The following is a 15,575-nucleotide window of genomic DNA, read 5'->3' on the forward strand; positions in this document are numbered from 1 at the left end:
CAAGGCCTGACACATGAGATGTTTACTAAATATTTGTTGAATAAAAAATTAATTTTTACTGTAGTTAATTGATTAAAATTTGGTTCTAAAATTATGATGCTGATGGGTTTTCTTTTTTTCCCCCCCATCTAGGAAGAAATGTTGGCTATTTGGCGATGAGAGGTGGTGAACAGTGACCATACTGGTATACAACACTATGGGACCTGGCATTTTTGCTGCATGTCCAGCCCACCCCCACTAATAATGTAGGAAGCTGTCTGGTCCATTGAAAACACTAATCTGATCTCGGAAGTGGCTGATCGTGGCAGGATGTGTCGACGATGATGATGGCAAGAAAGCAAGATGTCCGAATTCCCACCTACAACATCAGTGTGGTGGGATTATCTGGGACCGAGAAGGAAAAGGGCCAGTGTGGGATTGGAAAGTCTTGTTTGTGCAACCGCTTCGTGCGCCCGAGTGCTGACGAGTTTCACTTGGACCATACCTCCGTCCTCAGCACCAGTGACTTTGGAGGGCGAGTGGTCAATAATGACCACTTTCTCTACTGGGGAGAAGTTAGCCGCTCCCTGGAGGATTGTGTGGAATGTAAGATGCACATTGTGGAGCAGACTGAATTTATTGATGATCAGACTTTTCAACCTCATCGAAGCACGGCCCTGCAGCCCTATATCAAGAGAGCTGCTGCGACCAAGCTCGCATCAGCTGAAAAACTCATGTACTTTTGCACTGACCAGCTGGGGCTGGAGCAGGACTTTGAGCAGAAACAAATGCCAGACGGAAAGCTTCTGGTTGATGGTTTTCTTCTTGGTATTGATGTTAGCAGGGGCATGAATAGGAACTTTGATGACCAGCTCAAGTTTGTCTCCAATCTCTACAATCAGCTTGCAAAAACAAAAAAGCCCATAGTGGTGGTCCTGACTAAGTGTGACGAAGGTGTTGAGCGGTACATTAGAGATGCACATACTTTTGCCTTAAGCAAAAAGAACCTCCAGGTTGTGGAGACCTCAGCGAGATCCAATGTAAACGTGGACTTGGCTTTCAGCACCTTAGTGCAACTCATTGATAAAAGTCGGGGAAAGACAAAAATCATTCCTTATTTTGAAGCTCTCAAGCAGCAGAGTCAGCAGATAGCTACAGCAAAAGACAAGTATGAGTGGCTGGTGAGTCGCATTGTGAAAAACCACAATGAGAACTGGCTGAGTGTCAGCCGAAAGATGCAGGCCTCTCCAGAATACCAGGACTATGTCTACCTGGAAGGGACTCAGAAAGCCAAGAAGCTGTTTCTACAGCACATCCACCGCCTCAAGCATGAGCATATCGAGCGTAGGAGAAAGCTGTACCTGGCAGCCCTGCCATTAGCTTTTGAAGCTCTTATACCTAATCTAGATGAAATAGACCACCTAAGCTGCATAAAAGCCAAAAAGCTCTTAGAAACCAAGCCAGAATTCTTGAAGTGGTTTGTTGTGCTTGAAGAGACCCCATGGGATGCCACCAGCCACATTGACAACATGGAAAACGAACGGATTCCCTTTGATTTAATGGATACCGTCCCTGCAGAGCAGCTATACGAGGCCCACTTAGAGAAGCTGAGGAACGAAAGGAAAAGAGTTGAGATGCGAAGGGCATTTAAAGAAAACCTGGAGACTTCTCCTTTTATAACTCCCGGAAAGCCTTGGGAAGAGGCCCGTAGTTTTATTATGAATGAGGATTTCTACCAGTGGCTGGAAGAATCTGTATACATGGATATTTATGGCAAACACCAAAAGCAAATTATAGATAAAGCAAAGGAAGAATTTCAGGAGTTGCTTTTGGAATATTCAGAATTGTTTTATGAACTGGAGCTGGATGCTAAGCCCAGCAAGGAGAAGATGGGTGTTATTCAGGATGTTCTGGGAGAGGAACAGCGATTTAAAGCATTACAAAAGCTCCAAGCAGAGCGTGATGCCCTTATTCTGAAACACATTCATTTTGTGTACCACCCAACAAAGGAGACATGCCCCAGCTGCCCAGCTTGTGTGGACGCTAAGATTGAGCACTTGATTAGTTCTCGGTTTATCCGGCCGTCTGACCGGAATCAGAAAAATTCACTCTCTGACCCTAACATTGATAGAATCAACTTGGTTATATTGGGCAAAGACGGCCTTGCCCGAGAGTTGGCCAATGAGATTCGAGCTCTTTGTACAAATGATGACAAGTATGTGATAGATGGTAAAATGTATGAGCTTTCCCTGAGGCCAATAGAGGGGAATGTCAGGCTTCCTGTGAACTCTTTCCAGACGCCAACATTTCAGCCCCACGGCTGTCTCTGCCTTTACAATTCAAAGGAATCGCTATCCTATGTAGTGGAAAGTATAGAGAAGAGTAGAGAGTCCACGCTGGGCCGGCGGGATAATCATTTAGTCCATCTCCCCCTTACATTAATTTTGGTTAACAAGAGAGGAGACACCAGTGGAGAGACTCTGCATAGCTTAATACAGCAAGGTCAACAAATTGCTAGCAAACTTCAGTGTGTCTTTCTCGACCCTGCTTCTGCTGGCATTGGTTACGGACGCAACATTAATGAAAAGCAAATCAGTCAAGTTTTGAAGGGACTCCTGGACTCTAAGCGTAACTTAAACCTGGTCAGTTCTACTGCTAGCATCAAAGATTTGGCCGATGTTGATCTGCGAATTGTTATGTGTCTGATGTGTGGAGATCCTTTTAGTGCAGATGACATACTTTTTCCTGTCCTTCAGTCCCAAACCTGTAAATCTTCCCATTGTGGAAGCAACAACTCTGTTTTACTTGAACTACCAATCGGACTGCACAAGAAGCGGATTGAACTGTCTGTTCTTTCATACCATTCCTCCTTTAGCATCAGAAAGAGCCGGTTGGTTCATGGGTACATTGTTTTTTATTCAGCCAAACGTAAGGCCTCTTTGGCTATGTTACGTGCCTTTCTTTGTGAAGTGCAGGATATTATCCCTATTCAGCTTGTAGCACTCACTGATGGCACTGTAGATGTCCTGGACAATGACTTAAGTAGGGAACAGCTAACTGAAGGGGAGGAGATTGCTCAAGAAATTGATGGAAGGTTCACAAGCATCCCCTGTAGCCAACCCCAGCATAAACTTGAGATCTTTCACCCATTTTTTAAAGATGTGGTGGAAAAAAAGAACATAATCGAGGCTACTCATATGTACGATAATGCTGCCGAGGCCTGTAGCACCACTGAAGAGGTGTTTAACTCCCCCCGGGCAGGATCACCGCTCTGCAACTCAAACCTGCAGGATTCAGAAGAAGATATCGAGCCATCTTACAGCCTGTTTCGAGAAGACACATCACTGCCTTCTCTGTCCAAAGACCATTCTAAGCTCTCTATGGAACTGGAGGGAAATGATGGGCTGTCTTTCATTATGAGCAATTTTGAGAGTAAACTGAACAACAAAGTACCTCCGCCAGTCAAACCAAAGCCTCCTGTCCATTTTGAAATTACAAAGGGGGATCTATCTTATTTAGACCAAGGCCATAGGGATGGACAGAGGAAGTCTGTGTCTTCTAGCCCCTGGCTGCCTCAGGATGGGTTTGATCCTTCTGACTATGCTGAACCCATGGATGCTGTGGTGAAGCCAAGGAATGAAGAAGAAAACATATACTCCGTGCCCCATGACAGCACCCAAGGCAAAATCATCACCATTCGGAATATCAACAAAGCCCAGTCCAACGGCAGCGGGAATGGTTCTGACAGTGAAATGGACACCAGCTCTCTAGAGCGAGGGCGCAAGGTTTCCATCGTGAGCAAGCCAGTGCTGTACAGGACGAGATGCACCCGGCTGGGGCGGTTTGCTAGTTACCGGACCAGCTTCAGCGTGGGGAGTGATGATGAGCTGGGGCCCATCCGGAAGAAAGAGGAGGATCAGGCATCCCAGGGTTATAAAGGGGACAATGCTGTCATTCCATACGAAACAGACGAAGACCCGCGGAGGAGGAATATTCTTCGCAGCCTAAGGAGGAACACTAAGGTAAGACACCAGTCTAGGATTAGTCATAGTGTTTTGTACAGCGTCTCGGTGAGGGTTGATTGATGATGATTTTTCAAGGACAACCTATTCTGGTAAAAAAACTGCCCTGTGTGTGTATTTGACTTAACATAAAAAAGCAGTGCCTCAATTAGCTACCATTATTGGCAGCTCTCAAGTAGTTAGGACTTTGGATAGATAGTCTGAGTTGTTGTTGCCTAAAACAATAGTTAATTAATTAGCAAAATGAGGAGATAATGCAGAACTTGTCAGTGTCTTGACAAGTGGCCAAGTGCAGTGACAATACACTTGCTCTCCCTTCACTGAAACACCAGAACTCAAAACTGCTTGCCGCAGTCTCTCACTGCTAAACATAACATTTCATCCATACATCTCTTAAATGATCCTTCCTCCCTTGCTGATCTGTAAAGGTTGCTGCATTTGAGATTGGTGAAGAATTGGATGATGATTTGCACACACAAATCAGTGACGAGTCTTTGAGTACATAAATGAAAAAAGAGAATCTTGCCACTGAGAGTTATAAACCTGTCCCGTATTTGTTAAATTGGAATACCATCCAGTCTATTATTTTATCTTCAAGGGAGTTGCTGCTGCTATCAGTCAGAAACTCGGATTTTATTTAGGGATCACAAATGGTGCAGGAAGAGAAAAGAAAAAGTTAACTGTATACATTATAAACATTGGGCCTACTCGTCATATGTAGAGACAGGAGCAAATGAAGTCTCTCTTTTTTTTTTTTTTTTTTTTTGAGACGGAGTCTCGCTCAGTCACCCACGCTAGAGTGCAGTGGCGCGATCTCCGCTCACTGCAAGCTCCGCCTCCTGGGTTCACGCCATTCTCCTGCCTCAGCCTGCTGAGTAGCTGGGACTACAGGCGCCCGCCACCGTGCCCAGCTAATTTTTTTATTTTATTTTATTTTTTAGTAGAGACAGGGTTTCACCGTGTTAGCCAGGATGGTCTCCATCTCCTGACATCGTGATCCGCCCGCCTTGGTCTCCCAAAGTGTTGGGACTATAGGCGTGAGCCACCGCGCCCGGCTGCAGATGAAGTCTCTTATCCTGCGTAGAATTGTAGTTTGTAGTCTGCAGGGCAGAGAGCTGTAAGCAGTACTCTGTCCCCTTGGGTTTAGGCTTTGAGAAAGAAAAAGCGTTTCTCAACTTTTTCTTTTTCTTTTTTTTTTCCATTTGGAGTAGGGAGAAATACTCTTCCCCCCCACCCCCAATTGCCAAGGCTGATTTAGAAATACTGAAATACTCTTTACAGGCCAGGCGCCGTGGCTCACGCCTGTAATCCCAGCACTTTTGGAGGCCGAGGCGGGTGATCTCTTGAGGTCAGGAGTTTGAGACCAGCCTGGCCAACATGGTGAAACCCTGTCTCTACTAAAAAAGTACAAAAATTAGCTGGGCGTGGTGGCAGGCGCCTATAGTCCCAGCTACTCAGGAGGCTGAGGCAGGAGAATCATGTGAACCTGGGAGGCAGAGGTTGCAGTGAGCCAAGATCACGCAACTGTATTCCAGCTTGGGCAACAGAGGGAGACTCTGTCTCAAAAAAAAAAAAGGAAAAAGGAAAAAAAATGTATATATATATATAAATACTCTTTATTTTTTCAGAAAAAGACATTTTGGTGACATGCCACAACAGAACTGTGTTATATAATAATCCTTCACCAGCAGATTATGATATATAGAAGGATTTTTTCACGTTAAAGCTTTTGCTACTCTCCCTCCCATGAAAGAACAGAGAACAGAGTTACTTGTCTGAAAGTATTGCAGGGACCTCTGGAAAGAAAGGTTGCCAGAAACTTTTATTATTACAAATCCTACCAAATCAGAAGGTTCTACAATCCAGGCTGTCTTGAGAGCTGACAATCCTGACAACTCTGTTGTAAAATGTAATACAGAGGCCAGTTTGGCAGCCCTGCGGGCCCCGAGAGATGGAGGAACAGGGTGCCATCACCCTCCCACAGAAATTGCATCCACTTTGTGCTACATCCCATAGTAGAGAGTGTTCCTGCATTACCGCTGACCAGGAGCTTCTAGATTTTTCTCACCTGTGCAGTGTGAGAAAGGGCAGAGTGGTTCTGTTCCCCTCCCCACCTTTGCTGACTATTAATAAATGCCATAGGCATCCTCCTGTCTGATTTTCCTTTGCCTGGCTTTTCTACATGGAGTCCTTTGTCTGCCTCCAGTGTTTTCTCCTGCAAAGGTTGGTAGGAGGCCAACCTGTGGAAAGCATTGCTTATTTAGGAAGCCAGAAAACAGCCTGACTTGCCTCTGGTATTTTCCCAGAGCTCACCTATTTAATGATACTGGAATCCAAACATTTTGAACATTTCTTCTCTTCCTCCTCCTCTCCCAATGAAGACTGTTGCCAGAACAGCTTAAAAATGCTGACAGTCTTCTAATTTGTGGGGGTGTTTGCACACCTGGAAATTAGGAAGGTGGCATAATAGCATACTGAATTATAACTATATTCTGACTTCTAGCTACATTTTTAATACTTACTGAAAATGATGCTTTAAAAACACATTCCCATGCAAGCCAGGCTTTAAAGAGCACACACTGTAGTGGAGGCTCAGCAGAAAACAGCTGATCACAGTGCGCCTCTAAGATAGCTGTGTTCATGCTGGTAATGAGCACTTCCTAACCTGAGACTTCCTTCCCCGGGTTGCTGGGTCAGCGTGCAAGAAGTGGTCGGCTTCCGGTCTATCTTTAGCTATTTGGGCCACACCTCTTCAAGTCAAATAAAAATGATACTTCTGGCCCAAGAGCAATAGCGTGCCAGAAGTCAGTTATGGAGTATCCTTTGGAAAGAGTGACTAGAAGGTGAAATTTTCTTTTCCTGCCTTGGAAAATGGTGCTTTGAAATGAGGGTAGTTGCTTTCTCATCCCAGTGCAGAGATGAGCAAATCCTTTGCCGCTAGAGCAAACCTCCTATTAAAATTGCTGCAGTTCGGAACACAGACTGGCACTTGTTTTACTGGAAAAGCAAGATGCCATCAGGGGAGAGAAGGGCCAAGCCAACCCCTGTGTGGGAGATTTGGCCTTTGATTTTTATTGGCATGACAAAGCAATACAATATTTATTTGGAGGGAGGGGGCAGCTAGGCACTAGGATTTCAGTTGGTAAGGGAAAATACACTCAGTACCTCCTGCGTGCCAGGCACCATAGGGAAATGACACAGACCTTTCTTGCCCAGACCTTAGTACCCAGTTGAGGCAGCAAGACCTACACAGCCACTGAAAATAGGTGGCCTGCCCAGGGAAGGCTATGTGTGGGCATGTCGGGTTAGTTATATTAGAGTAGGGTGTAGTGATTAGGAGCTCAGGCTCTGGGAATCTGGGCTACAGTCAACTCCAGCTCCTCCACTTCCTTAGTTGGACTTTGGGCATGTGAGTCACTTCTCCACATTCTTTCTGCAAAAGAGGGAGCACCTTCCTGATCAGGTTGTGAGAAATGAACACCGGGCGTAGTGCATGCTGGATAAGTGTCAGCTGTCATCATTTAACTAGACCCCAGAGAATGAGTGGAACTAAAGCAGTGGCATGAGGTAAGGAAGGACTTGAAGGTGGAAATATGCATATTGTATTCCGAGAAAGGAGAAAACTTGTCTGGTCTAGCTGAGGGCTTGAGGGACCAACATTATCCGTCCCGTCTTTTGGAAGTTTTAACCCCATGCATTACTGAGCTGCTTTCTTGGTACTTACCCTAGCAACCACCCTAACAAAAAAGTAGCTATGCTCTGGGTACCAATGTGATACAGAAAAAAATCACTCAGTGCCCTTGGCTGATTTGCTAGATTAGGTCTTTACTATAAAACTGGAGTCGGAGTGAGGGAATCGCTTTCATTTCTCCTCATGAAAGTGCAGACTGTAAAGCTGACTCTCATTCTGGGTGCTTTTCCCAGCTGAACCATTTAGCAACCCACCCTCATAGTGGGAGCCTTCCGCACTCAGCTGAATGAAATTGAAAATCTACGATTGCACTTCAGTAGGGTCCGTGAATAGTGGCTTTGTCTGTAAAGAGTTGTTGTTGCACATGGTCTCTGTCTCCCAGTGCCATGCGTTTGCAAAGACGAGATCAGGATCGGCAGGGTCTTATTTTAAAGCCAAAAAACAGGCTGGGGAGCCTTGTTCCACAAAGTATGCCTTTTGGTCATGCTGAAATGGCTGCGTTTGGTGTGTTTGACTGTGGATTTAAAAAGAAGACATTATTGGCTATTTACCCTTCTATCTGATGTGTTCTTATTTTGGTGCTAAAAAAAAAAAGACAAAACAGAATGATAAAGAAAATCTTTCACTCACTGCAGCAACCACATGACAAGACAACCTATTGAAAAGCTAACCAATTCAATCATGCATTGTTTGGTCTATAAGGCACCAAGTAACCAGTTTGACAGTTTGTGTCCCCCCCTAGTGAATTGGCTTATTTCATTGGATTCAGTGAATTGGCTGGTTGTTGTGGCTTTGTGTGGACACAGCTCTCATTTTGTGAGGCCTAGAATGGAGTTAAAGTTTCTAGTGTGAATAAAAACCAGCTGGGGAATTGGACTGCTTGCTCCCCTGGGAGGGATGTTGAGTTTTGACAGACAAGCTGAATGCGATGAAATATGAGCTCTTTGTAACCTGCCTAGGAAAGACTCTCAGTGTGTGCTTCAGAAATAGTCCTACTCAATGAGCTTTGAGACCAAATACATAACTTGGTTTTAAAAATGGGGTGGGCACACTGACTTGACCTTGGATTTTCTGTTTCCTGAAAAAATTGTGTCTTTTAAACGAGGTACTTTTGTTTCCAAGCAGAAGTTCAGTCATTCTTTTAGGAAGGAGACATGCAATTCGGTGCGTGGGCATTCAGTGAGCCCTTGTTTTATGCCCAACATTGTGTTGGGTGCCCTAGGTGTGGTAGTGACGTTAATCCAGCTTACAGTCTTGGGGATGTTAGGTTTTAAACATGTACTTGCATGCATTTTGAATATTACCAGAGGGAAGGTACAGGATACTAAGGAATTGTGTAACAAGGAAGTTTAACCTAAACTGCGGTATCAGGAAAGCTCCCCAAGGAAATGATATTTAAGGCTGAGACTTTGGAAGCTGAGGCAGACAAAGTCAGTGAGGATGGAAGCTTCATGGAGCTGAAAGAACTTCATGTGTTCAAAGAGTTGAAAGAAGCTTAGCGTGGCTGCTCTGGAGAGGTGAGGGGGACCCATGCCAAATAATAGAGGGCTGTGGCTACCACGTGAAGGGTTTTGTGTTTTTGTGCATTTATTGAATACTTACTGTGTGCCAGGTACGTGTCAGGCATTTTCACATCAATTTTTTATTTATTCCTCCTCCCAGTCTTAATGAGGTGATGTTTTTCATCCTTGATTTTGAGTTGAGGTAACTAAGGCTCAGAGAGATTAAACCTTGCCCAAGTGAGTGTAGCCACTGAGTGGAAGAGCTGAGATTCTGAACCCTGGTGTTCTGACTTCCACTTCCTGTGGATTTTCATCATCCAGTCTGCAGAAAAGTTGCTAATATTCAACAGTCAGGTGCCTATATTTAGACCACTCAATCAGTCCAGTCGATTGGTTCATTCAAACAAAAGATCTTTGATTATCTGAAAAAATCCATTTCTCCTCACTGCCCCCCAGAACAGCACGGTGCTGTTTGTTTCTAGCTTCAGAGCCTAGTTGAGTAGAGGACAAAAAAGGCATGGAGACATTGAAATAGCAACTGGAACTTTGAGAAATTGTTTCTCACTGGTGTCACTCGATTCTCAGTTTATTTTAAGCCTGAAGAACTTCTGTAGTGTGTTTTTGGTGATAAAAATAGACTATCTTTAACTATCTGCCTTAGCTTACAGCACACCTGTTCTTAAAAAAAAAATTACGATAGGCAACCCAAGTCTGTTTTTAAAAGAACTGGGAATTGTGCTGATGCCTCACTGAGCCAACTTGGTCTCCTCCACCACCTGGTGATACTGAAATACCTTTGTAGGGACTCAAATTATTCCAGCTCTAGTCGGGAATCACCTTTGCTTATAAGGCAAAGGCCTTCCAAATGGATTTTCTACAGCATTTGAGAGAAGCAAGCAATAAAAACTGACCCATAGCGTTGGAAAGTCCAAATTCAGTGTGTGTTGAACTTCAGGCAAGTGTTCATGAAAATGTACCTGGAACTAGTGGGCCCTCCTCGCTGTTTGGCTCCAGATCACACTGGCCACGAGTTGTCTTCTCGGGGGGGTGGATCCGCGGTCACCAGACTTCATGCCTTAATAGAGCAAAAAGCTATGGTCTGCGCTGGGCGCGGTGGGTCACACCTGTAATCCCAGCACTTTGGGAGGCCGAGGCAGGCGCATCACTTGAGGTCAGGAGTTCGAGACCAGCCTGGCCAACATGGCGAAACCCCGTCTCTACAAAAAATACAAAAATTAGCCAGTCGTGGTGGTGGACGCCTATAATCCCAGCTACTCGGGAGGCTGAGGCAAGAGAATCTCTTGAACCCGGGAGGCAGATATTGCAGTGAGCCAGGATCATGCCACTGCACTCCAGCCTGGGCAACAGAGGGAGACGGTCTCAAAAAAAAAAAGCTATGGTCTGGATTTAGTTAGGTCCTGCAATAGGATGACATGTCTCCGTTTCTTTCTCCATTATTTAAGAAGATTAGGGATGGCAGGAAGGCCAGGACTTTGTGGTCCTTCCTGTTCATCCGTAAATAAAGATGCTCCAAGATGGTGAGTGACTGAGTCATGGTATTAACTGCCAGCTTGAAGGAGACCATATCTAAGCATTTGTGCTTTAATAATAGATTTTGTCAGCAAGAATACATCTGCCTTCAGGTTTTCTTTTAAACTTGGGCATGGAATTTTTCAGAGCCCAGAAGGGGGAGCACCGGTTAACCAAGAATACATTTGGAGCATAAGCAAATAACTTAATTAAAAAGGTCCTTTTGGAACTCTTTTGGAAATAGAAGAGAATAATTGCCAATCAGAAAGGCACGATGTTGAATACTGAATGCAAGAAAGTGGTTTAGGGAACAGCTGTAGTAATGCCACTTATCGAATCTTTCCGATTTTCTAAGACTCTACCAGTTACAGTTAGTCCATACGATGCCACCACACAACTTGGCAAGCCATGGGTGTGGCCCTCTGGGGCTCTGTGTATTGATTTCACTCTCATCCTCATTCAGATGGCACTGTCCATGTTCCAGACTACATTCCGTATATGGTGTTACCTGTTACTCTTTTTTTTTTTTTTTTTTTTTTTTTTACATAAAACATAAACGCCGGGCACAGTGGCTCACACCTGTAATCCCAGCACTTTGGGAGGCCGAGGTGGGCAGATCACTTGAGGTCGGGAGTTCAAGACCAGCCTGACAAACATGGAGAAACCCCCTCTTTACTAAAAGTACAAAATTAGCCGGGCTTGGTGGCACATATATGTTAATCCCAGCTACTCAGGAGGCTGAGGCAGAAGAATCACTTGAACCCAGGAGGTGGAGTTTGCAGTGAACCGAGATCGCACCATTGCACTCCAGCCTGGGCAACAAGAGCGAAACTCCATCTCAAAAATAAAAATAAAAATAAAAATAAAAAAAAGTTGGGGTCTCACTATGTTTCTAGGCTGGTCTCAAAACTCTTGGCCTTAAGCAGTCCTCCCATCTGGGCTTCCCAAAGTGTTGGGATTACAGGCATGAGTCACTGCACCTGGCTAGTGTTAACTGTTTTTTAAAAAGGCCAGACATGGTGGCTCACACTTGTAATCCCAATGCTTTGGGAGGCCGAGTTTGGCAGATTGCTTGAGCCCAGGAGTTTGAAACTAGCTTGGGCAACATGGCAAAACTCCGTCTCTACAAAATATTATCTGGGCGTGGTGGCACACACCTGTAGTCCCAGCTAGTTGGGAGGCTGAGATGGGAGAATCACCTGAGCCCAGGGAGGTCGAGGCTGCAGTGAGCCATGATTACACCATTGCACTCCAGCCTGGGCAACACAGTGAGACGCTGTCTCAAAAAACCAACTAGAAAACCCAGTTCCGATGCCTGGTTCCCCACCACCCCACCTGCTTCCAGTCCAATTAAATCAAAATCACTAGGGCTGGTGTCCAGGCACTTTGAAAAAAAAAAAAAAAGACAAAAAAAGGCAGTGAATCCAACAGGCTGGGTTCCATTTTTTATTTCCTTTATTAGATGTGTTACCAAGCATTTAAAAGGTTTAAACGGCTATACTAGATGGTACAACTCTAGTGAACATATTTTCTGACTCTGAAATCTAGATAAGTAACTTTACATTTATAAGGTTGTTTATGGAGACCAAAAGAGAATATTTGAAGTTGACAGCGTAGGGTCAGTAAGTAGCCCTCCCTGCTGTTCCCACAGAAGATAGAATATTCTTACCTTTTTCCATTGTTGCATAGCTGGTACTTGCTCATGTGGTACCTAGATGAGCTTTGTTTATTGTGGATATGTCTTCTGTTACCAAATAGATTGGAAGTTCATTGAGGGCGGGAGACAACTTTGGTCCTAGTATTAGCTCTGCTGCCAGTTTGTTATGTGGCCTTGGGGTGATTCATAAATTCATTAAAAAAAACAAACCAAGACTCTTGCCTTCTAGGAACTTAGCCTAGTAGAATATTTGTTGTATGTGTACGTAAATAACTGTACCTCATTCAGTACCTACAGAGGGAATTAGGACTTCATCTGGCGGTTTTTAAAAGGCTTATGATATAGTACTGCCAAAGTATGAACAAGGCCTTCTGAGCCTCACCTCCTCACACACTAGTGTGAGCAGCACAGTGTAAGCAGAAATGAGAATCTCTACCACAGAGATAGTCTGCGTCTCAGCTAAATTTGAGAAAATAGAAAGGAACATTGGCCCAGTACATTATTGGAAACTGTTTTTGTTCAGCAAATATATTGAGTGCCCACTGCACGTCAGGCCCTGGAACCCAACCATCTTCCCAGCTGATAGAAGGCCCTTCTTTTGGCTCTTACCTATCCCTTGGCTTCCATTCTACTCTTTTTCTTGCCCCAGTGGACTTGGACAGGGTCTGTGGACTGGGCTTACAGCCGAGTGGGGAGCAGAGGCAGTGACAGATGCAGCTTCCTACTCTGCCACAGTCGGGAGTTTCCTCTTTATGCCCTGTGTCTGAAAAGCCGAGAGACCAGAGGTAGTTTCCAGGCACCATTTCTCCCCAGTGCACCACGCGCATAAACTATTATTTATAAACTTTGCCATGATTAATATCAAGACCAAAAATCAGGTGTGTTTTTAAGCAAACTATGAGGTACAAAGCAATGGACTATGTTGTTCATTTTTTAAAAATCAATCTAAAAGGCCAAGGTGAAGGTGTTTCAGGCTGGCCCAGTCCTTTGTGTATGGCAGTGGCATTTCTTCGTGGAGGAGATAGACCATGCAGGGGAAAGAGCATGGGGCTTTGGCGTTCAAAGATCACCGTACACTAAGTGCTGGCTGTGAATCTCCATGAGTCTCTGTTTTCTCAACTGTAAAATGGGTCTAAATAACCCTTACCTTGCAGAGTGGTCGTGAAGTTTTGAATAATTGTGCAGAGCAGCTACCACCATGCCCAGCCACTCCTAGGGAATCTCTATTCCATTTTTGACCCAGTTGGACTCTAAACTTAGAGGCGGCCGGGCACGGTGGCTCACACCTGTAATCCCAGCACTTTGGGAGGCCAAGGCAGGTGGATCACTGGAAGTCATGAGTTCAAGAACAGCCTGGCCAACATGGTGAAATCCCATCTTTACTAAAAATACAAAAACTTGCTGGGCATGGTGGCTCATGCCTATAATCCCAGCTACTCAGGAGGCTGAGGCAGGAGAATGGCTTGAACTGAGGAGGCGGAGGTTGTAGTGAGCCAAGATTGCGCTACGGCACTCCAGCTTGGGTGACAGAGTAAGACTCCATTTCAGTAAAAATAAATAAATAAACTTAGAGGCACACATGTGGAGATTGTTCTCAGGGATTGAATTCCTCTGGCTAGATGCTTTTTTCAGTTCAGCCTGCTAATAGGTAAGTGCCTCCGGAAGAAGATGGATGTTGGGTGTTGTTACTTTCTCCTTTTCAAGGACCTATTGCTGAAAGTGCACCCAATAACTCCCTGAAGAGTGACACACGTCTGACTGGGGGCATGAGATATCTGGCAGGCCACTCAGGAGAATGGCATTTCCATGAGAAATATGCCCAGTAACCCTTCAGATGCCTGAAGTGTTGTTTCTATCAGCAGTCTGGCCCAGCTCTTGGCATGCACCCCAAACCCTGATTTTCTTACTAGGAAGGTTTAGAATTCATTTTGCAAGAGTTCCAATTTTGTGACACCCTAGAGAGCCTTCAGTTATCTCAAGGAGGTATTCTGAAATTCTGTAAACCAGAGTTTGTCTTAAAAAATAGGGAGTGAGATTGAATCCACGTCACTCAGCAAGGAGGTGGGGTGATGCTACTGCAAAAGCTTACCCTCCACATCCACTGTTGTAAATGGAAGGATTGAACTAAATCTTGGGCTCTTTGAGGTGAAAGAGATAGGAGCAGTTGTCTCAGTTAGCCTTCCGTCTCTCTTATCGCTCCCAATGTGACCCTTTGGAGCCATGTAAAAGAAGCCTGCTCTATAGTCAATAGGTAGCTCTATAGCTATTTGAAAATAGCTATCAGAGTGCCCCATTATTCTCTTTGCCAATTTAAAGTTCCCTGGTATTTTATATGAGTGGATCTTTATTACCTTTAGAAACCTTTGGAAGTCCTCCAGATAATCAGTGATCAGTGTGCCTTCTTTTTTTTTTTTTTTTTTTTTTTTTGAGACAGGGTCTCCTGCTATCACCCAGGCTGGAGTGCAGTGGCACAATTTTGACTCACTGCAGCCTTCAGCTCCCCAGCTCAAGCAATCCTCCCACTGCAGCCTCTCGAGTTGCTGGGACTACAGGCATGCATCACCACACCCAGATAATTTTTTTGTAATATTTTTTGTAGAGATGGGGTTTCACCACGTTGGCCAGGCTGGTCTCAAACTCTGGCCTCAAGTGATCCGCCAGCCTCAGCCTCCCAAAGTGCTGGAATTACAGGCATGAGCCACCAAGCCCAGCTAGTGTGCTTTTATTCACTTACTCAGTCATCCATTTATTTATTCTCTCCATCTCAAGAATTTTCACTAGATTATAAGCTGTGGTGGTTAAAAGCACAGGTTTCGCAGTCATACAGACCTGACTTTGTCAAGTTACTTTTTCTAGGAGTTGGCCTCTATCAAATGGAGTTTTTAATACCCACACCCACAAATATTTTGAATCTGGAGTGCTTGTAAAGAATTTATGCTGGCTGGGTGCGGTGGCTCATGCCTGTAATCCCAGCACTTTGGGAGTCCGAGGCAGGAGGGTCCCTTGAGCCCAGGAAGCTGTGGTTGTAGGGAGCTATGACTGCGCCACTGCACCGCAGTCTGGATGACAGAGCAAGACCCTATCTAAAAAAGAACTTATGCTAGGTTCTGGTACACAGAAACTACTCAATTGATGAAGGCTAAATTTCCTGGCTAAGTTAGATTGTTAGAACACACCAGCATCATCTTGTTCCT

The 15,575-nt window shown here is 44.7% G+C and overlaps 1 protein-coding gene across 7 annotated transcripts in view; it reads left to right on the forward strand.

Moving 5' to 3' along the window:
• The window catches only part of ARHGAP35 (Rho GTPase activating protein 35), a 139,851-nt gene that overhangs the window by 57,025 nt on the left and 67,251 nt on the right, over window positions 1–15,575 (forward strand). For all 7 annotated transcript variants that reach the window (XR_010153909.1, XR_010153906.1, XR_001711861.4 and 4 more), the window contains exon 2: window positions 133–4,001. Coding sequence is in view for 2 of the 7 variants with exons in the window: in XM_016936303.4 (XP_016791792.1) it covers window positions 321–4,001 (3,681 nt within the window). In the remaining 5 variants the exon portion in view is untranslated. The remainder of the gene's footprint in view (window positions 1–132; window positions 4,002–15,575) is intronic.

This window comes from Pan troglodytes, chromosome 20 (assembly GCF_028858775.2).
Source record: "Pan troglodytes isolate AG18354 chromosome 20, NHGRI_mPanTro3-v2.0_pri, whole genome shotgun sequence".
NCBI lineage: Eukaryota > Metazoa > Chordata > Mammalia > Primates > Hominidae > Pan > Pan troglodytes.